This window comes from Cynocephalus volans, chromosome 8, assembly GCF_027409185.1.
Source record: "Cynocephalus volans isolate mCynVol1 chromosome 8, mCynVol1.pri, whole genome shotgun sequence".
In the NCBI taxonomy this organism is placed as follows: domain Eukaryota; kingdom Metazoa; phylum Chordata; class Mammalia; order Dermoptera; family Cynocephalidae; genus Cynocephalus; species Cynocephalus volans.
In genome coordinates, this window is record NC_084467.1 from 2,216,552 (window position 1) to 2,238,656 (window position 22,105).

At 59.1% G+C, this 22,105-nt stretch overlaps 1 protein-coding gene across 1 annotated transcript in view; it reads left to right on the forward strand.

The window, feature by feature from the left end:
* Positions 1-18,041, forward strand: part of PRDM16 (PR/SET domain 16) — a 234,175-nt gene extending 216,134 nt beyond the window's left edge. Inside the window, exons 11-18 of the mRNA XM_063105685.1 lie at positions 565-649; positions 3,869-4,038; positions 4,659-4,736; positions 10,620-10,789; positions 11,089-11,263; positions 15,410-15,646; positions 16,374-16,548; positions 17,907-18,041. Coding sequence (XP_062961755.1) covers positions 565-649; positions 3,869-4,038; positions 4,659-4,736; positions 10,620-10,789; positions 11,089-11,263; positions 15,410-15,646; positions 16,374-16,548; positions 17,907-18,041 — 1,225 coding nt within the window. The remainder of the gene's footprint in view (positions 1-564; positions 650-3,868; positions 4,039-4,658; positions 4,737-10,619; positions 10,790-11,088; positions 11,264-15,409; positions 15,647-16,373; positions 16,549-17,906) is intronic.
* The last annotated feature ends 4,064 nt before the right edge of the window (positions 18,042-22,105 follow it).

Consider the following 22,105-nt stretch of genomic DNA (forward strand, 5'->3'; position numbering starts at 1 on the left):
CTGCCATCAAGGGTTTTTAGGTAGAGGCCTGCTTGGTTGCTGTGGGAAGTCTCTGGTGACTTCCCCAGGTCAGAAACCCACCAGCCACTCACATTTATCTGTGCAAACAGATAGCTCCCTGCACCAAAGGCTGGGAGGGACAGGGAAGTTGGTGTGTAGGGGTCGAGCCTCCATGTGATCCGCTGGCAAGTCCCAGGACCACCGATGGGGTGGCCCCCATGCACACGGGGCTGACCAGCCAGGTGGCTGGAGGCTGGTGGGCACAGGGCCTTCAGAGAAGATTCCAGGCTCCAGCATTAAGCATTCGTGACATGCATGGGCACCAGAAGCAGGAGCGGTTTTGGGGGAAACCAGGGAATTTGAAGGGGGTGGGGAGCACGTGTCAGAACCACGGAGTGAGAGTGTTCAGGAGGCAGGGGTGGGCTGGAGGGCCAGGTGACAGCTGGCAAGGCAGCCGTGGTGAGGCCCCCACCATGGCCTAATGACCGACCGGGGCACAGATGAGCTCCCGGAGGGGCAGGTGGATCAGGGGGGTGCGTAACCCTCGGTGTTGTTGTCCAGCAGGGTAGAAAAGCGGAAGGTGTCGGACCCCGTGGGAGTCCTGAAGGAAAAGTACCTGCGGCCGTCACCGCTGCTGTTCCACCCCCAGGTAATGTCCACAGTGGGGGAGCAGGCGATGGGGTGCCTCGGGACCACTCGTGCCTGGCGGGCCCACCCTGGCTGCCCGAGGCAGTGCAGGAGCTCTTGGTGTGGTGGGGGCCCGAGTTTCCATCCAGGCCATGCCACATGCCCAAGGCAGGCTCCATCCTCAGCTTCCTCGTCCCTCAAAGGCAGAGGAGGAGTCTTTCCCTGAAGGCCCCAAGGGTCACTGTGAGGCTACAGAGCATGAGGCAGGAGGGAGGTCCTCATGGGGCAGCCCATGGCTCCAGACCCTGGGAGAGGGACCAGCTTCAGTGGAGTAGGGGGTGGAGGTCGGAGGGAGTCCAGGCGTTCTGAACGTCAGGGGAGCAGGCTCGGGCAGCAGCCCCGGTGGCATGGGGTGGGAGCTGGTCTTTCTGGGGTGGCCGAGACCTGAATGTATTCAAATGAAATGACCAGATGAGAGGAAGGGCCTGAGCGCACAGACAGCGGCACGGAGCAGGGCATGGTTCAGGGCAGGTGGGCAGGAGGCAGCCCAGAGGGAGGCGTCTGCAGGCAGTAGAGCAGGGGTCTGGGAAAGAGACTGACCTGGAGAGCCCCCAAGTCTGTGCAGGCAAGCCCAGCCCTCGTAGAGCCGGCAGACACTCCTGCCTCCCCCAGGGGGCTGGGCACAGCGGGGCAGAAAGGAGGGGCAGCGCCTCCCTGATTTCCTGCCCCCTGTGCCCACCTGCCCTCCCCCACCCGGGGTCCCAGGCTGCCTGCCGGGGCGGCTCTAACCGAGACTGCAGACTGGGTCATTGTTCCCTTTCTCGTGTTTCCCGCCTTGGACAAACACCCCGTCTGTGAAGCCTGCACCCTGGCTGAGTTCACAGCTAAACTTAGCGTCTCCCATTGTCTTGCTGGGGCCGTGGGGCCTGGTTGATAACTTCCCCCCATTTTGCTCGGGCCGGGCTGGAGAGACCCGACAAGCCCGCCAGCGCATCCTGTGTTTGTGTTTGTGCCGGGGGCTCTGCCAGGAATATCTGATCATGCAGCGCAGGCCGAGCAGGCCAGACCCGCCCAGGCCTGAGGAAGAGAGGCCCGGCGGGGGACCTGCTGCCCATTGTCCCTCCTGCCGCTGCCCGCGGGCCTGCCACCCTGCAGCCGGAGTCAGGAGGAGGAGGCAAGGAGAGAGGGCCGACTGATAAGTCACCAAATTAAGTGGCCTAAGATTGGGCTGTCAGTCGGGCAGAAGGTGCCTGATAACTAACAGCCTCTACCAAGCACAAGAGCCACTACTGCACAAAGACCTTAGCCAGGGCCGTGCAGGGGCTTGGCAGGACCATCGCTAGACCCTTCTGCTCTGAGGCCCGATGTGCTGGTAAACGGCCCCCCTGGTGCAGGGCAAGGTGATCCTGCCTGGTGTGCCCCTCACCAGCTCTGGGGTCCTGGGGAGCCTCAGGGTGGAGAAGAGCTGCAGGGTGTCCCGGAGCTACAGCTGACACCCTCAGGCAGTTTCTGCCTGCCCTGGGGACCCCTTGTCTAGGCCATGGAGGAAGGCGTCTTCCACCTGTCCATCAGCAGGGACACGCTAGAAGTCTCCTGCAGCCTGGGCAGAGCTGGCGAGGGAGCCAGGGCAGCAGCCTGGGTAAGGGGAGGCCTTGGCCATCACGGATGGACACACTCTTCTACTCATTAACTCCTTTCTGGTGCTTTTATTGCAACCAGTCAGTTGTTCCCCAGATAGAAAGTTATCTCCACACTGAAGTTTATGGCTGCCCAGTAGCATTGGTAAAAAGCCCCTGCTCCCTGCCAGGTGAGCGGGGCCCCACAAAGGTGAGCACTGGGCACTGAGACGAGGGCTGAATGGCCAGGGATGACTGAAAGAACCCCCCGCTAGGTGACGTGATGTTTTGTTTGCCAGTGGTCAGCAGGGGCCGAGGTCTTGCTGTAAATGAGCAGGAAACTTCTCCAAGAGGCCCGCAGGAAGTGTTGCCCTGAGGTGGTGGGCACTAAATGGGGGGCCTTGGGGGAGGCGGGGCCTCCCTCCCCTTCTCCTTGCCCACCTGCTCCCGCTCTGTATGCTGGCTGCCAGGGACCCTCCCCCAATGACCAGTTTCTCCCAGTGACCACAGCTCTCTGAGAACCAGCAGCTATTCCTTCTCTCCCCATCTCCGTTGCCACCCGTCCCTCCGCCCTCCCCACCAGCCCCTTCTCTATGTTTGAGCAAAAATGTATGGAGTGCCCACTGTGCCCAGCAGGGCCCTGGGGACCCTGGCTCCACCTTCAACAGGCTTAGTGACTACTGCCAAGGCCCTGAGTTCTCTTTAAACCCTGAGGGCTCTGGGAATAATGAAAGCCCTTGCTTTTCAGCCTCCCACAGGTCCTGGCCTATAGCAGGCACTCATGGGGTGGCCCACCTCCATCATGGGCTGTTACTGACTTACAAGTGGAGGAGCTCTGGCTGGAGAAGTTTGCTGAGACCTGAGTAGCTCCACCAGCCTCTCCTGCCCCCATCATCAAGGCCTGAGGCCTGGGCCTGGGATTCTGATCAGAACTCTGCCCACTGGGTGGAAATGACCAATTCCATGCCTCCCATCCCCTCCTTGAGCAAGCCCTTGGCATCTCCAGGGAGCAGAAGGGCAGCTCCTGTTGTCCAGATCAACTTGTCATCTGTCATGTGACATTTGCCTTTATGAGTTTGAATATTTTGTTCCTGGGCTCTGGTCTTCCAGAGGCTGTTGAATTTCTCTTTAGTATTTTGCCTGCAATTATGACACGCTGCCACTAGGTGGTGGTGGTTCCTCAGACCCATGATCACATGTTTTAAACTGGGATTCTGTTTTTCAAGACAAAAAAAACCCCCAAAACCTAGATATAATTCTGTGTTTAACCCAAGCTGGCCAACCAGGAGTACAGGCCCGGGGTCAAGCCAGCTGGGCATTGCTGGCCTGGGTCAGAATAAGGAGTTGGGTAATCACAGATATTAGCAGTGAGGCAGGTCGTTCAAGGTCAGTTCCAGCTCCCAAAGGCCAGACCCTTGAATGCAACAGGGGTTCCAGAGAAAGACAAGAGCAGGGCTGGACACAGAAAGGTGAAGGATCCAGCCCAGTGGCCAAGAAGACACCAGGAGGTCTCCTGTGACCGCCCACAGACCTGATGATGCCTCAGTCATAAAGGACCCTTAGGCACCTACACGGATGGTCTACACTCTCCAAGACAGACGAACTCCCCTCTCTTGTGCCAACAGATGTCAGCCATTGAAACCATGACGGAGAAGCTGGAGAGCTTTGCGGCCATGAAAGCGGACTCGGGCAGCTCTCTTCAGCCCCTCCCCCACCACCCCTTCAACTTCCGATCCCCGCCCCCGACGCTCTCGGACCCCATCCTCAGGAAGGGCAAGGAGCGGTACACATGCAGGTGAGGTCCCTGTGTCCCCGGGGTAGTGGTGGGATGGCCCTGGTGCGGGGCAAAGGTGCTACACCTGCAGCCCAGGGACCTGCACGTCAGGGGAAAACTCATGGTCATGGCCACTGCGAAGCCTGTCTGCTTGAGGTCACCCTCCCCAAAAATCAATGTGGCGTGGGCCTCCCCCCGCCACGCGCTGCACTGTGTTTATGTGAGCTCAAGGGAGGGTGACCTGGCCCAGCTGTCTGGAATTTGGAAGCCGAGGCTGGGCGTGCTGGTCAGCGCTCAGCCCCAGTGCTGCAGCTTCTGTGCATTTCTGCAGCACTGGGAAGGCACGCCCAGCCCTCTGGCCAGCTGGTGCCCGTCTTAGCCAGCTCCTTCCACTACCATCCCGAGGGGCACAGGGAGGGTCTGTCTGCTCCTGTGGCCCGTGGCAGGCTTCTCTGTAAAAGGGGGCTGGGCTCAGTGGCTGAAGAGGAGACTGGAAACTACCATGTGGGTAGGGCCACCTGCACCCCAGGTGTGAGACCTCAGGCGCCAGACACCAGGGGGGAGAAGGTCTCTAGGAAATGGCTGCGTGACCCACCCTGACAGTCTCCCTCGCCCCCCCTGCCCCCTCATCTCCACCCCAGGTACTGTGGGAAGATCTTCCCCAGATCAGCAAATCTCACCAGACACCTGAGGACGCACACCGGGGAGCAGCCGTACAGGTAGGAGCTGCAGGGGTCAGATGTGGGAGCAGGCTCCTGGCGGGGCTGTGATTCCGGCAGCCTGCCACAGTGGACTATCATCGCCACTTGTTTGAACACACTCACCCTCCCCAGGGACTCCCGGCTTCCTCCAGCAGGGCCACAGGCACCCATGGGGCTCGCGTTGAGACCTCGGGTCTGGTTCCTCTCTGGACCCCTCTCTCCTGGCCCCACTGCTGTCCTGCCCCCTGGGACACTTTCAGGATGAGGTAGGAGGTGCTCAGGAAGCTTCCAGAAGGCTCCTGCACTGCTCACAAAGGAGGATGCCAGGGAGCAGCTCTCCACCTGCCATGGGGTACCACTTTGGGCAGGGGCTCAGGATCAGAGCGGGGTCGACCACAAGCCAGGGCCCCAGGAGTGGTCTGGGTGGGAGAACACTCAGCCTCACGCGCATACAGTCCAGCAGCAGCCATCTCACAGGGCCATAGCCACCCCCACCCCTAGTGGGTGGAAGGTGGTTGACGGGGAGCTCCATGCAGAGGTGTGTCTCCACCCTGGGATTGGGATGCCTTGAGGGATCGCTTGGGGTCCCCGTGGCAGCCCTGGCTGGGAAGCCACGCGTCTGCCCTCTCCTGAACAGCCACTGTGGCCTGCAGAGACGCAGCCGCAGAGCACATCAGGATGTGAATCACTGGATTTTAGGTTCACGACAGCCCCCCAGCAAGCCTGGTCATCCCCACAGAGATGCAGAACCCAAGGCTCAGAGACGCCCCGTGACTTGCCCGGGGTTGGAGCCTACCATAGCTTACTGTTCTGGCCCTGGGAGAGGCTAGTTCCCTGTTCTCTTGTCCCCAGGGCCTTTGTGGGGCAGGAGAAGGGCCGAGGGTGGTGCCCTGACATGCCCAGAGCCCTGCCCAGCTCAGCCGGTCAGTGACTCCCAGGGAGGGGCCTGGCAGTTGGCATTTTAAAACGAGAGCCCCAGGAGATTGTAAGCAAGAGGCAGATGGGAAAAGGCTGGTTTCTACGCCAAGACCAGTTTAGTAACATGTTCTGGGGCATGTGTGGTTAACAGAGGTCGTTGGGAATATGGGAAGCTTGGCATGGTTTTAAGTTGGTGGCATAAGATTCCAGTACTCTAGGCACACGGAGCTGGGGTCACCAGGAAGTGACCACAAGGTAATACGGGCCCTGGGGACTTGCTTCACGACCCCATACCCAGGGAGGAGGTCACATGAGGCACCTGCACGTGTGCCATGCTCTCCAGCCCCACCGGAGACGTAAGGCGCATCCCCAACCACGTCCCATCTGGCAGGTAAATGACTGCTCACGCTACCTACCAGTTGTCTGCCCAGTGCCCCCGTCCTCCCCAATGCACAGGCCCCCCTTGTCCCCCTCCAAAAAATAGTGACTTACAACCTAACAAAGGCCAGCAACAGAAAGATTGGTTCGGTCTGGTCCCCTCACAGAAAACGAGCCATGTGTTTTCTCTGTAACGAGAGCCGACTTCTGGACAGTGTTGCCTGCTAACAGCCCCCAGAGGGTCGGGGCCGTGTTTATAGAAGAATTTAATTATCATTGATTTCTTTTGCTCTCTCCAATCTGTGAGTTTCGACTTTGGTAACAATAATTGCTTTGCAAGTTTGTGTTGCAAATCCTGACTTTATCTGGCCCAAGGCAGCCCTGTGCTGAGGCGTTTGGGGCGTGGGTCTTTCTCTTTGATACCTCTGGTGGTTACTGGGCTCGCTTTGATAATTGGAAGGGTTTTAAGTTGGAGGAACAGAACGTGCCGTCTGTCCATAGGCCCACCAAGAGAAGCTCGCTGCCCCCATGCCTGCCCCTCCGAGGGGCTGTCACCCTGTGTGTGCCCGCTGGGTGGGTGTGTATGCACACGTGCCTGCCTGTGTGCCCTGGAGAAGCAGGGCTGTCGCAGGCCCCTCGCAAGCAGGAGGAAGAGGGGCTTTTATATGTGGCTCAAGCGATGGAATAATCAAACTGCCCCTGCCTCAGATGACCTAAAAACACTCAGAATGTGCTTCAGAGCCCCGACAGGACAAAGAAAGACCCTTTGGTGTGACGCACGCATTTCCTGGGGGAAGGCAAACCTTCTTCCTGGCCCCATGAATTGTCCTTGGCTCACAGCTTCTCCTGGCCTGAAGATCTTTTCATGAACTTGGAAGATGAGGTGCAGTTAACGCCATTCTTACGTCTTAAAACTCCAGTATATAGGCTTTGTGGGAGGTGTGCTGGAAAGACATAAAACTGAAGTGGGAATGAGGGGGGCTGCTTCCCGGAATCTGTTCTGGCAGCCGTGCTGGGGGGCTCTCCAGGATGCTGCTTGCTGGGGCCCGAGTCACACCCTGGATGGGGCCTGGGGGCTCCCGCAGGAGCCCCTGGTCCTGCTTTGAGGATGCACGACTCCTGGTCTGCCCTGGTTTCCTCTATTTCCTTCCAGGCTCCTGTCCTGCCAACTGTGTTAAGCCAGGGTGCCCTGGGGAGGCACAGTTGTTTCGACTGGGGTCTGCAGGTGGCCTGTGCATGTCCTCACTCCTTTTTAGTTTTATGTTTATGGCTGGGTTTCAAAATCTCTCTTCCTTTTTCTTACCCTACTTTTACAATTACCAAGAGCAGTTCCCCTCGTGGTGGCTGGCGGTGGCCCCCTGGACCCCGGGGAGGACACTCCTGCCCCTGGCTCTGGGCCTGGGGCCGACCGTCATCTCCACCGTGCTGGGCTTGCCTGGGGTCTCCGTGGAGACGGTCACAGCAAGGTCCTCTCCAAGCCCTCCACCAAGTGCCGTGGCCAGGGCGGTCTGTGCTCTCGCATTCTTTTTGGAGCCCAACAGTGTGTTATTTTACACAGCAGAGCCATATATTTCACTAGCCACTTGTCAGCTTATTTACAACACAAATCCCAGCTGCTTGGAGAACTCTGCTCCCTCGCAGCCCTAGGCTCAGTGCTCCCCTAAATATCAAATGGGCTTCTCTGTCTAGGCCATTTATTTAGATTAGAAGCAGGAGAGGGCCACGTTCAGGACCCTCTATGACCAAATAGAATACACAGAGCCCCCACCCCTTCGCATGAGAGTCCTGTTCGTTTCTGTGGACAAGCTCCTGCTCTAGTCTCCTTTCTGACTTGGGATGGCCATCGCTCAGAGTTTATGCAGGAACCATGAAGTGGAATTTGTCACAGGGTCCCTGCATTCCAAAGAGACCAGGAACTGAACAGGCCATGTGTGGAGTGTGCAGACAGACAGGCAGGCTGGCCTGCATCCGTGAGCCGGGGACTGCAGGTCCTTGCAGTAGGGTGCCTCTTGTTGGGCTGGGGACAAATGTCCAGACCTGGGCTGGCGGCCAGCCTGGACTTGCACTTGCTCTGATGACGCAAAATCAAGTTTGTCCTTCCTGAGCCACCACCCTAAAGAGCAGGATGGCCCAGAGCCGGGCGCCACCAGGGTGTCTGTAAGGTTAAGGACATATCAGGGCAGGGGAGTGACATGGTGCATTGTAGGGTGTAAAAGGTCTCCTTTTGGACTGTTGTGGGAGCGTCAGGTAGGGGGTGCCTGAGCATCTCTGACCCAACAGCTGAGGGGGCGGGAGCCTCACCTGAGCTCCCTGGAGATAGGCCACCGAGAAGGACTAAACCGCTCAGGCTCCCAGAGTGAGTGGCGGATGGTCGGCCAACGCAGGCTGCTGAACGGCACCAGGCTGCGGGAGCGGAGCTGTGACCAGCCCCAGGGAGAAGCAGGGGCCCCACAGAGAGGTCCAGAGGTCAGTGCCCAGAGGCAAAGGAGCAGGGAAGGCTGAGGGCCACTTAAGAGGGGCCCAGGGGCCGGCCTGCAGAGTGAGTCTGTAGATTACCAATGACTGTACTGTGGAGGAAGGTTCGGGCACGGAATGAACGGAACCCCAGGAAAGCACATGGGAGCCCTCGGGGGCTGGGGGAGGGCGGGCGCCCACTACAGCCAGGACTGGAAGAAGACCCTAGGCCAAGGGGAGCCCCTTCCAACAGGGCCACCTCCACGTTCCCTGGGGGCCCATCATCAGACTTCCCAGGTTTTATCAGGCACCTTGGGGGGCAGGGGGATGCCTGCAGGCTCTGAGATTCCAAGGACAGTGTTTCATAAAGCTGCCACCCCTTGTGTGGGGAGAGCTCAGCTCCTGGGCCCACTGTGACACCCAGAAAGCTTGGGAGCTACTGCCTCCTGCCTCGGGGAGGGCCTGGGGCGTGCTGACGGCTGATCAGACTCCCCAGGCTAGGGTCCCACGCTGGGCCTCTGGTGTCCATCGCTGGGGCCGGGCCCCTCCTGTGCTTGGCAGTTCAGTGCCATGAAAGCCACCCTTACACAGCCCCTCCCAAAGTGGTCTCAGGCACATCTCATCCATGTGACCAGGGTGCACGACCAGTGTACTGAGCTGGAGATGGCCACAGCACCAAATTGGGGTGGGGTGGGGGCCTTGCGAGGTCCTGGCCCTCCTGCAGCCACGTTTAGAATGGCCTCGCCCCTGCAGGTGGACATACCCCCATCCTTGTGCCCCACTGAGACTCACTGCTCTGGGTTCTGACAGACTCGGTCAGCTAAGACCCTGCAGCATGCGCTCACAGACACCCCGCATTCATGCACACACCCGGGCACACGTGTGCAACTGAACGTCGGGATTCCCCAACAGCATGGCTAGGCGTGCAGGCTTGGTGAGAGGCCCCTCAGTACGCCGCCTCGGCTCTGCTTGGACTCCCCACAGTGAGGAGCCCGCTCCTTCGTAAGGCTCATGCGTTTGCCTGCAGAGCCTAGAAGGTTCCTTCTGAATCCCTCTCTCTCTCTGTCCGGCTCTCTGTATGTTCCAGGATTGGTTTTCTTGCCACTCAGTGCAAGTGTGCTTAGGCCCCCAGCTCTCAGTTCCTGTGTAACACAGGGAGATCAACCTGCCTTCCCCTGCCCGCGGGGCCACCAAGTGTGGCTGCGAAGGTCATTCCCAGCACAGCCACTCACGTGGCAGACGTCCTGGGCTGTTTGTTACAGCGATCTTCTGGCAGTGAGGTGCCTCGTTGTGATAAACCTGGCATGTCATGGTCGTATTCTGCCAGGTGCCACTGACACATCTGCAGGAGGGGTGTCTTTCTTAATTTTCCCACATGTGGTGCAGCCTGGGAGCAGCCCTGTGTGCTGCAGAGCAGGGCATGCATAAAGACAAACTGAGCCCACAGAGCTGGCCATGCCCAACAGGGCTCAGCATGGTCATTTGCCATCCGAATAGGGTTGGGGGGACAGGTGGTAAGGCTGAGCTAAGAGCATCTGGGGCACCCCCTAAGCCCCCAGTTAATGGATTGGAAAGCTGAGGCCCCAAGAGAGATGGGGCCTGCCCAAGGACCCTCAGCCACTTGGTGCAAGGGCCAGGCCTTCCCAGGAAAACCCGCCCGAGCGTCCTTCCACGGTGCAAGGTCGCCCTCTTGAGGCTGCAGGAAGCACGTCTCCCTCCGGCATCAGACCCGCCTGGCCCCAGGGCCTCTGAGCTGGAGGGACCCAGGCATGGGGGCGGGAGAGGCTGGAGGGTCCAGGGCGCAGCATACGCAGGAGCACAGGGCCCAAGAGAGTCCCCCGCCAGCACGTTCAAACAGGACCTGCCGCCCCTGGACAATAGAGAGGGTGAGCACCTGCTCCTCAAGCCAGGCGCTTTCTGGGGACAGCTTCCCCTCGGTGCCTCGGGCTGTCAAGGTGATCCCACGGCCGGTCTCGGGGACACCACAGTGAGCTCGACTGTGGGTGGGGGGCAGAGGCCCGGGCGCCTGTCCCCACCACCCGCGGCGCCGGCCCCGTCTCCCTGCTGCCCCGGTCCGCGGGGCGCGTGCAGGGCCGGGCAGCCCGGCAGAGCCTCCCCCGGGCCCCGCTGAGGCGCGCGCGTGTCTTCCAGGTGTAAGTACTGCGACCGCTCCTTCAGCATCTCCTCCAACCTGCAGCGGCACGTCCGGAACATCCACAACAAGGAGAAGCCGTTCAAGTGCCACCTGTGCAACCGGTGCTTCGGGCAGCAGACCAACCTGGACAGGCACCTCAAGAAGCACGAGCACGAGAGCGCGCCAGGTGCCCCAGGGCGGCCGGGCCTGGGGTGTGGGGGCGGGGCGGGGCGGGGCGGGGCCGAGAGGGGCGGGGGAGGGGCCGGGTGGGGAGGGGCCGAGGGGCGGGGGAGGGGCCGCGCGCTAGTCCCAGGGAAAACCGACCGGGCGCCTCAGTCCACTTCTATTAAAGAGAACCTCGTGCTCTGGGGTTTCCCTAAGAGCACCCCAAATCTGCACTTTCTGCGGCTGGCAGCTCCCCCACTGGCTTGCCCCATGGGAGGGGGCTCAGCTGAAGGAACCCCTGTTGCTCCCGCCCATCCACAGTGAGCCAGCATTCCGGGGTCCTCACAAACCACCTGGGGACCAGCGCCTCCTCCCCCACTTCCGAGTCGGACAACCATGCACTTTTAGATGAGAAAGAAGACTCCTATTTCTCTGAAATCAGAAACTTCATTGCCAATAGTGAGATGAACCAAACCTCAACGCGAGCAGATAAACGGTAAGGAAACCGTCCCTGCCCTGGGAAGGCCTGGCCCGGATGCCCGCCCTGTGTGGCTGCACTGAGAGCCATGCATCTCCACCCCAGCAGCATCCCGGGTGCACCCAGCAGAGGGTGAGGCCCCTGGGCTCTGACATCTGGAAGCCGGGGAGCTCCCCTCTACCTGCCTCAGTTTCTCCACCTGGAGAGGGTGCTGAGAGTAAGCACCCCTGGGTGGCCAGAGAACCCCTGAGATGATGCGAGCTGTGTGCATAGCCCAGTGCATGGGCTAAATGGCAGCTGGCATTGTCCGGCCTTGCTGTTGACAGGTTTGCGTGCAAAACATTGGCCAGGTGAGGGCTTCTGCGCCAAGTTCAGCCCTGCCTCTGAAACTCAAGAGCACCTTTGTTTAATCGGAGGCACTAATGGCTTCCAAACAAGAATGCTGCCCCTTTAACACACACACACACACACACACACACACACACACACACACACGCGCACACATATACAGAGCATCAGAAAAGTAGCAGAATTCAGATTCAGGGATGTTGGCAGGTGTTCTGTGCAGCCTCAGGTCCCAGGGCTCAGCGTTGTTACTCTGAGGCCCCTCTCTTCTGGAAGGACCCTTCAGACACCCCAAGAAGAGGTTCTCCTTAGATAAAATCTAATGCTGCACCAGCTGGCAGAGAACCAAGGGTGCTCCAAACTCCAGGAGTCCTCAGCATGTGATCCCCTAATTCTGCAGAGGGGAAACAGGCCCACAGAAGTGGGGTGCCTTGCTTCAGTGCCACAGCCAGGCTCAGAACCTGAAGCCAGAGCCCAGGCCCATCCCCACCCACCTCCAGCAAGTGAAGAAGAATCCCCTGGAGACCAGGTCCCCAGGAGCCTGCCTGCTGCTCCAGGGCAGGGCCGTTTGTGTCTTTCTTGTCATTAGTGCTCCTGGCTCCTGGCTGATAGGGAGGAGGGGCCCGGGGGAGACCTGCCCAAGCAAGAAACGAAGGAGGCACTTGGCTCTGCTTCTGGCAAAGCTGCCCCTAGTCCATGCCCCTGGGAAGGTGATCTCACGTGTAGGGCCCTGAGTATCTTCATCCACCAGAGCCCAGGGGGGACTCAGAGGAGTGGGCGGTGGGCTGCTGTCCCTAAAGCCTCGGCCCCACCCCAGGCGTAGCCCCACCCACTCTGCAGCCAGAGTGCCTGGGCGTCCCCAGGCGTCCCCATCCTCGGCTCCAGGCACAATGATCTTAAGGAACCTGGCCCCTACCACTCTGAGAACACCCTGTTTGAGAGCTGTCCTCTGCCTTCAGAGAAAGCTGTATGTCACAGACGTGACCACCTGTGGCTATGCCAGGCCTTCCCTAAGCCCCAGTACCAGACCATGCCCTGGGGCACGTCCTCACTTTTAAAGACAATCCCCTAAACTGTGGCTTCCTGGAGCCCCAGGGCAAAGCCATACAGAGGAATGAGGACTTGGCAAGAGCGTCCTCGCTGGGTGGACCCGGCACCAGGTGTGCGTGCTCAGGGGGTTGCCAAGGTCCTGAGCCCTGGAGGACAGCAAGGCCCCCAGGCCCAGGCCAGGGTGGCAGGCCCGGTGACACGCACAAGGTCCCCAGGACAGAGGGGCTGCCTCCAGAAGGAAGAAGGGCCACTGGGCCTCCCAGTGCATAGGACAGGACCTCCCCTTCCTAACCCTCCTCTCTGCAACAGAGTACTACAAGCACCTGCTCCTTATGGCCCTGGCGCTGGGGATAGAGCAGCCCTGTCCCATGGACGGCAGGCCTGGGGCAAATGAGGCTCAGGTGGAGGTGGAGGCTGGCCCAGATCCCTCAGAGAGTCCGTGGCAGAGCTGGGCCTCTGAGCCAGTCTCTTGGTGGCCTATCCTGCTGAGGTGAGGCCCCCAAGGTCCTGCTGGCCTTGTCCCCAGAGCCACGGGCAAGCTTGACATGACTCAGCCAATCAGCATGGAGTGGTGGGGATGCTGGCAGTTCGATGTTGGGCCGATATGAACGTTCTCTGGTTCTCACTCAGAACCAGTTTCCTTCTCTTGACTGTCAGTGAGAATCCACGGTCTGCCAGGTCGTGTCCTGGCCCCAAAGCCCCACAACTCCCCACACAAATTCATATGTTCAAGTCCTAACCCCCAGGACCTCAGAATGGGACTCTCCTTGGAGACAGGGTCTTTAAAGAGGTGATTAAGTTAAGATGAGGTCACGCGGGAGTGGAGTGGGCCCTAATCCAATATTAGGCTAATATTGTATGCAAGGACTGGGGTCTTTATGAAAAGGGGGGATTTGGAGACAGACACACACAGGGAGAGCGCCACGTGAAGACAGGCAGAGATGGAGTGCTGAGATCGGCCACACCAGCACTGGGAGAGAGGCCTAGGACAGGTTCTCCCGCACAGCCCGGAAGGAGCCAGCCCTGCCCACACCTTGATCTCAGACTTCCAGCCTCCAGACTGTGAGGGCAAAATTCCTGCTGTTCTAAGCCACGCAGTCTGTGGCGCTTTGTTACAGCAGCCCCAGGAGACTGACATGCCTCCCAGCCAGGGTGTCTGCCCTCCCTGTCTAAAGCTGACCCCATACTCTGTCCCTGCTGGACCTCCCACCCCCGCCACCACTGCCATCGGTGAGCAAATACTCTGTGCAGGGGCAGCAAAGATCAGAGAACGTAGTCCCTGCTCCCACAGAGCGGAGATGAATGTAAACCTAATGGGGCCATCGGCTGTGACTTACCAAGACAGTCTATGTGGTGAGCATGGTGCTGGGCACGGGCTCTCCACCTGTGCTGTCTCATCCCGTTCTCTGAGTGGACCGTGAGCCAGGGCAGGAGGCAGGACCCAGATCCCAGAGCTCTCTGTTACTGGGGAGATGGACGTGTGCACAGGACACTCTGGCCAGCCCCCCAACACAGGTGACCAGTGACAAGGGCAATGTCCTTGGAACCCCCAAACCTGTCAGGATTCTGCCCATCCTGGAAAGCAGATCGGCTGTCAGCCTCTCTAATACCTTCACGTAGAAAGACAAGAAATGGAGACGTGGAGTCTGCTGAGAGCCGGGTACTGGAGGAGTTTCCCCCAGCCCAGTCCAGCCCCGTGTCCACGGGCGAGTCCTCAACACAGCTTCGAGTTAGGAGGCCGATCACTTGGAGATGCTGTCACCATCTTGCTTCAATACTAGGGACAGGACCTCTGTGTCTCCCCGAGCCCTTGGGCGCCACCCAGTGCAGCTGTGGACAGACCCCGTGGGCCTAGGAGGCGGTGAGGTCTGGGGCTCTGAACGTGGGCCGGTGAGGAATCGTGCACTGTGCCCTCGTGTATGTCCTCTGCCGGTGCATAGAGCACCTGCCCAGGTGGCCTGCAGTGCCCTCGGGGCCCAGCCCACCTGTGCAAGGCTCTAGTCATGGATCTGAACATGAACAAAACTCCGGTAGACTTTGAAGGAAATGAGAGCATTCTCACCTCACCCGGCAGGCTTTTCTTCTTGAATAATGAGGAACCAGAGTGGAAGAGTCGTGCCAGGACTGCAGGGACCCCGAGGGACGTGAGGTGGGGTCTGGGCTGCAGGAGAGCGTCCACCACAGTCTCTGGAGCAGACTCGTCGTGGCGGGTTTAGACTGTTGACAGTGGGGAGCCCGAGGCCAGTCTAGCTCTCCATAATCCAGGATCCCAGACTTTTTTCAGGGGTCCCCCAGCTCCCTGGGCCACCACCCCATGTCCTTGAGTCCTCAAGGCTGGCCGAAAGGAGCACACATTGATCAGTGCCACGGGGCACCCCTCGTGCAGTGCCCTGCACCAGCGCAGGACCACCTTCCCCATGGGCCTGGCCGCAGCTCCCTGCCCAGCACCCACACCTGCTGTAAACCCCCGAATGGCCTGGAATCCACCGAGGCATAACAAGACCCTCTGCTGAGCAGCCCAGCCCCTGTGCCCTCCACACCCTGCCCTGCTCCTCGGACCTTCCCACGGCCTCATCACGGTCACTCTGCAGGGACAGTGGCTGGGCCGAGGGAGGGGAGGAGCCGTCCCGAACTCCCTTGGGAAGGGGACTGGGAGGGCTGTGGGGGTGGTGGGGGAAGAGCCCACCAGAGTTGAGGGGCCGGCCTTTGAGGGGTGCAGGTGAGGCTAGAGGCCCCCGAACGCCGCAACCTCCTCCTGTGTCATTGCAGCCCGGAGGTCCCAGACCTGGACGGCAGTCCCCAGTGTCCAGGCTTAGCCAGCGATAAGCCGGAGGATGCGGAGGCAGAAGAGGACGAGGAGCTGGAGGAGGAGGATGAGGACAGCCTGGCCGGGAAGTCACAGGAAGACACCGTGTCCCCCACGCCCGAGCCCCAGGGTGTCTACGAGGACGAGGAGGACGAGGAGCCGCCCACCTCGCTGGCCATGGGCTTCGACCGCACCCGCAGGTGGGGGCAGCCTTGTGCTGGGGACCAGGAGGGGCGGGAGGATGTGGCGCCAGGATCGCCCTCTTCAAACCACCCATGAGCTGCCTGCTCCCGGCCTGGGCTCACCCTCCTGCCCAGGGGCCGGTTCCACCGCAGAGGCTTCTGTGTGTGGGCCAGGGTGAGGCTGGCCAGAGACAAGGGTTCGGGGGCCCCCAGCCCCCACGCATGCCCTGGGGAGCAGCCTCTAGTGGGGCTGCATGCAGGGGCCAAGCACCATGATTTTGGAATTTGCACAGCCAGAGCCTCTCCCCCATGTCCTGAATTTTCGCCACCTACTTTTGGCACCAGTGATGCCACCAGCACTCTGAGACCCTCCTGGGGGAGGCTCTTCAGAGATGGCATTTCCTCCCCAGCCCTGATGCTGGCCCAGGCCCCTCCTGAGCTGCCCAGAGCCTCAGAGAATTAAGGCCTTTCCCGCCCTCTGCCCCAGGACCTGAGCCCCGCCTGCTGCTTGCCGCGTGTGCATGCATTCACCCTCTGTGGCTCTCCATCCATTCTCTCTCTTGCATCTGTGTGGCTTCCTGTCCAGGTGTCCATGTGTCCATGTGTCTGTCTCCTTGTGCATGTGGCTTGTGGAGACCCCGTGGCGTGCATGCGGGCACAGAGCCAGCCTGATGGCATCAGAGAGGTGGCCGGAGGCCAGGCCAGCTAACACCAGGTCCCTCCCTCTCCCTGGTCATTGGTGCAGGTGTATTGAGGAGCAAGAAGGCGGTCTGTTAGCTTTGGAGCCGATGCCGACTTTTGGGAAGGGGCTGGATCTCCGCAGAGCAGCTGAGGAAGCATTTGAAGTTAAAGATGTGCTTAATTCCACCTTAGATTCTGAGACTTTAAAACAGACACTGTACAGGCAGGCTAAGAACCAGGTAGGTACCCATCAGAGCCCCGCCCCGCCTCCCACCTCCACCTGGCTCAGACAGCAGGTGGCTGCTGCACCTCCTCGGCCAAGGGCCAGCCCCTTCTCTGTGGCCATCAGCCCCTGGCGCTGTGGCCATCCCATGTCTGGGGGAAGCTCAGGACCCTGCCACCCCGTGCCCCCTGCATTGGCTAGAGAGACGCCCAACGATCACCACCCTCCTGCAAGCCGGGCTGGGCAGGGAGAGGCTGAAAGCACATGAGCCTGGCCGGACCCTCACGACAAGCTCCGTCCCTCCCTCTGAGGTGCTCACAGACACACGGGGTGGGCGGTCCCACTCGTCTCGGCCCCAGTGCGAAACACTGCAGCCGCCTGGGTCTCCCTCCCTCTCTGATCCAAGCTGGAGAGACCGGCAGCCCAGGCTTTTCTCAGGGGAAGGTGCCCAGTCAGGTGGTCACTGCTTCCCAGCTGGAGCTGTGACCAGGGGTGTGCGAGGACCCCAGACTTGGCCCTAGACACTTCCTGACTGCACTCCTTAGGGTAGGTGGCCACAGGCCCCGCCTCCCGACCCTCTCCAGTCTGGAGGGCTCAGGTCTCTTTCATCTCTCTGCAGCCTTCCTAGAGGGGGCCGACCCGCCCCGAGTCTCGGTGAAAGCCGTCTGCATGTCTGTCTTTGTCTGATTACTAACTCTGTCCAGAGTGTCAGCTTGGGTGGGAAAAGCATCGGGCTTTCCCACCACCCTGTCTTATCCTGCACCCAATGTTCCGAGCACCCCTGGGTCCCATCACCTGCTGCCCTGTGGCTTGGGGCAGAAGGGTGTCCCGTGGACTGTCTGAGGCCAAGAAAGACATCTGCATTCTCTAATAACTCTGATGGCTCAGAAGCTCTGTACCCCCTTTTCCCAGAAGTAGCTCCATGGTGTCACCAAAGTTGTCAAAACAGGTGTCCCCCAGACCCCCTTCCCCACCAGGCAGGGACTGACTCATGTTGGCACGGGGGGGCAATAACTACCACCAATTCCCAGGGCCCTCCCAGAGGGGATGTGTGTCTGTAAGTTCTTGCTGGTCACCAGGCAGAGAAATCTGGGAGGTGGAGAGGTGACTGCAGGCAGAGCACCCCCAAGAGACTGAGAGTGCCCTGTGTGCACAAGAGGCCCCCGACTGGGGCTGTGATGTCTTAGGCTCCTTCCCTCCCTGCCGTCACACCCACTCTCATCCAGGGGCATCTGGGCCTTCCTGTTGCCCAGGGCGAGGCTGAGCCAGGCCAGGAGCAGCGGGAGGCCAGGGATGGGCGGGGCTCAGCCCTGCCCATCTGGACTGCAGGTCCCCAACACTTCTCACCACCAGTCCCATGTCCTCTCTCGCCAGGCGTATGCAATGATGCTGTCGCTCTCCGAGGACACTCCTCTCCACACCCCCTCCCAGAGCTCTCTGGATGCTTGGCTGAATATCGCAGGAGCCACGTCGGAGGCCGGAGCCTTTAACCCTATCCACCACCTCTGAGGGGTCCAGAGGTCCTGGGTTCAGAGTCCAAAGCAAGGGCACCAGCTGCAGAAGGTGAAGGCGGCCAGGGCCAGGGAGGATCCCCGTCACCTGCACTTGACCACTGCTCAGCATCTGTCCCCCACCCACCATGGTCCAGCTCTCATTTTTCCAAGGAAAACCCAGAACCCGAAAGTCCCGAAAGCACTTGTAGAGTTTTGCCATCTCTAGAAATTGGTCTTGAGGACACTGTCCGGTGACTGCACGGCACACGGCCATGTGAGCCCTGAAGCGGCTGCACAGGTCAGCCCCATGGGCAAGGGGGACTCTCAGTCCAAAACCGGAGCCAGGGGCCACTTCCAGGTGCCCACACGGTGTTGTGGACGGGGATGGAGAGACACGGGTGTGCTCTAAAGAGAGAGGTTGCTCAAACAGTTTTTATAAAGAAAAGGACAAGAAAAACCCCTTTTGGTAATCTTATTGACTACAGAGTCTATTTAAGCATGTGGTTTTAAAAACAGACAGTATTTTTTAAAAAATCAAAAAAAATGACTTGCAAATTGTTTTTTAAAAGTAATTTTGCATCGCTTTGACATTTCAGCTTATCTGCAAACCCAGGTCTGCCTGGGAACCAGCACCGTGCTTGGGTGTGTTCTTTATACTGTAGATAATGGAGAAATTTTCTATCTCTGACCCTGTTTGTACGAGCCAAGGTGATTCTGGGTGCCCCCAAGGCAGAACAAGGGGCGTGGGGCCACTCCTCTGAACAGTGTACAGACCGTGCCAAGGAATCCTTAAGCGTTGTTCCCAGGGCTGCGGGCTCGCCTGAGGCTGGGACTGGGAGGTATGCCTGCCATCACATGACGTGTAATTCGTACCAGGGACCCCATTGTACGGGGAAGTCGGAAGCTGGTGGCTCAGTGCTCCATGCAGAGGTGTGGCCCAGGCCTCCGAGTTTCCTTCCCTCCTTGGTCAGTCTGTGCCTCGGCTGCTCCCACCGCTGCCACTCTTCTGAAGGCAGGGCCTGTTGGCCACGTTCTGGGTCTCCAGCCTCCCACCCTCATGCAACCCCTGGCAGCTCTGGGGCCCTCCCCGAGGCCACCGTGGGGGAGTACTCCGCTGCTCTGCCGCTCCAGGGCGCTGAGCTCTACCTGTGCCTGAGACTCCGATCCACCACCCACCCCATCGCCGTTTCTGCTCTTTGTGCGGGTTCCTGGTGAGACGCAGGTTCCTGGTGAGATGTGGCCCAGGAACAGAGACATCCAGGGCACCTGCCTCCAAGAGCAGAGCCAGCACTGCCCCCGGGGACAGCCGCCTCCCTTCCTCGGGATGTGACGACTCCTTTCGGATGGGCTTTAAATTATTCCCATAGGGGCCAACTTCAAATGATAATTTTTGTTCCCTGATGGAATTTACCTTAATCTGTATATAACTTGTAATTTTTTCTAATTCATTTCTTTTCTTATTTTATTTCTTCCTTAACAGTATTTTTGGCATTAGACATTCTTATTGTGAAGAAATAATGTTAATATAAGTATCTAGTGAAGGACCAAAACCGTGTAATAAGATTGTGTGTTGTGTGATCGATAACCAGGGAGTGGGGCGATTTTTAATGTGCCAAATACCCCCGCGGTCCCCACCCCAAATCCTGCTGTCACAGCTTCCCATTTACCAGACAATCACATGTTTTTGTTAAATCTGAGTCTCAGTTGCATTTGCATTTAAGACAAGTGTTCTATTTATTTCTTTTATTGTTTGGAAGAAAAACATAATAATAGTGTCCCAATAAGAAGAGAAAAAAATCGCCCAAGTAGCCCTTAAAACAAAAGAGCGTGAATACAAAGTCACGTGCAAGCCACGTCTGTGCAGATTTGTGTCATACCGTGGGCATCTGTGTTCGTCCCCGGTGGCGACAGCAAGTGTCCGTGCGGGTCTGTTCCACGCACATTCCGGCCACTCCAGGCCAAAGACAATCGTCTCTGCAGGTGCCGGGTGGTCCAGGCTTGCACCGGAGACTGGCGACAGGGAGGTCCCTGCAGCTGCCACAAACCTACGGATTGCCGTGAAAAGGACTCGCCCCTCGCTAAATCTGCACAAAGTGGGGAGATGGAGAGCCACCCTGTGCGTGCGCCGGGCCCCATGCACGCGTGTGCAGACTGGAAAAACGTCCCTGGACAGCCAGGGGAGCCGCGAGAGGAAGAGCTGGCCGTGGCCACGTCTCCGATTCGCAAACACAACCGCTCACGCCTCTGCACAAGGATCCGCGGCACCCCCTGGCCAGACCTGCCGGGCACCGTGTAGGTATTCCCGGTTTCCCCTTGATCTAAGGATCGCTGTAAAAATTCAACCTCAGATACAAGCACCCCATTTCTGTAAACCCAAATTATATGATTTCTTCTGCGAAAGAATAAGGTGTGTGCTTTTTTTTGCGATATGCCTCTCTCTTTCTGAAGTGGGGAGTTTGGATGGATGGAGGCCAGAGTGTATCTTTTCAGCCGTGGCAGAGCTGATCAGAGCTGCCCTTCCCGTGGCTGGTTGGATTTCCCTGCCAAATTCGATCGTTTCTGGCTGATCGTCCTAAACGTTATCTCTTCTCCTACTATCCCTTTCTCCCCCTTTCCCCAGAGCCCCGGTTGCACATTTTAAGTCACATTTTGGAGGGCTATGTCCTTGGACCCCCAGACAAAGAGAGCAGTTATTTCCTGTGCTGGTGTGTCCCTGACACAGCGCCTTGACACGCAGCCTTACCCCAGACCCCACGAGCCCTGCCCTCATGCCTCGTCTCTGCCCCGGGCTCCAGCACCAGCTCAGCAGCACCTGGCTCGCTCTGGCCCAGTGTCCCCAGTCCCAGGGAGTGCTGGGGGTGAGGGAGCCTGGGCCGGGCATGAGAATCCCAAGGTCCTGGCCCCTGGAACACCAAGCCGTAAGAAGCCATGTCGCCCCTTAGCGTGAGCAGAGACGGGACAGGATGGCTGGCTGGCTGACTACTGTGTCCATGGGTGGGTGGCTGGGGTCAAGGCTACAAGCCAGGGGTATCACTGGGCCAGGTTTGCCGGAGTCCAGGGCCCCCTGGTCCAGCCTCGATGGCCACGCTGATGCTAACTCCTTCAGATGGCTGAAACTCATCCAAACTGAAAATTCCAAGTGGAAATTCAGAAGGCCACCTCACACCGTCCCTCCACCGCCCCACAAACCCTGGTCCCTAGCAAGTCAGCACCCTCCCCCTGGTTGCTGCTCTCATCCCTGGGCGGGTCGGGCGGGACACACGAGGCTGCCCATCCGTGGGCCAGGCAGACCCTTCAAGACAAGGACCAGAATGTCCCTGACTCAAACCCAGGAGTGCAAGTACCCACAGCCTGCTCGGGGCCCTGGGGTGTGGAGCAGTGGATAGGGTGGACACAGGCACAGCCTGAGAGACTGCCCAGCCCACGGGGCCACCTTTTACAAGGCCAGGAACGCAGATGGCCGGTCCAGACCCTGACCAGCCCAACACCTCCGCATGCCCGCATGTGGCCCTAGACACTCCTAGGGGCCCTTGGCTTTCTCTGCCTTAGCTGCTTCCCCAGTGAGCGCTTGCAAAGCACCTGCCTAAATACACATTACATGTTTTAGACTCGAAACCTCGAAGCACTGGATTGTGGTCCCCGGTCCCTGTCCCCCTGCCCAAGGGACTGAAACCTACTGAGCTGTATTCACTGTGTTGTCCTAGGGGAAGGGAGAAGTGAGCTCGCCCCTGCACTGCCGCCTGGGGGGACGGGTAGCCAGGGAAGGTGCTGCCTTCCCAGCCAGGGATGCCCGGGGACACCGGGACACAGCCGTTCCTGGTCAGTGGAGGTTGGCCGGGCACCGAAAGCCATGAAACTATTGTCTCTGCAGCACTGAGTGATACTGTGACAAAGACATTCTTGCATTCTTTGAGAAGAGCTCCTTCCATTCCATGTTTTGTTGTGCTGTTTTATTCTTTTCTGTCACTGATTCATATTACCACTTTCGGAAAAAAAGCAAATAAAAGGCAGCTTGAGTTTCCGAACATGCAATTCACTTGTAAATGAAAGTCATTCCGGAGGTTTCCTTCAGCGTGTCCT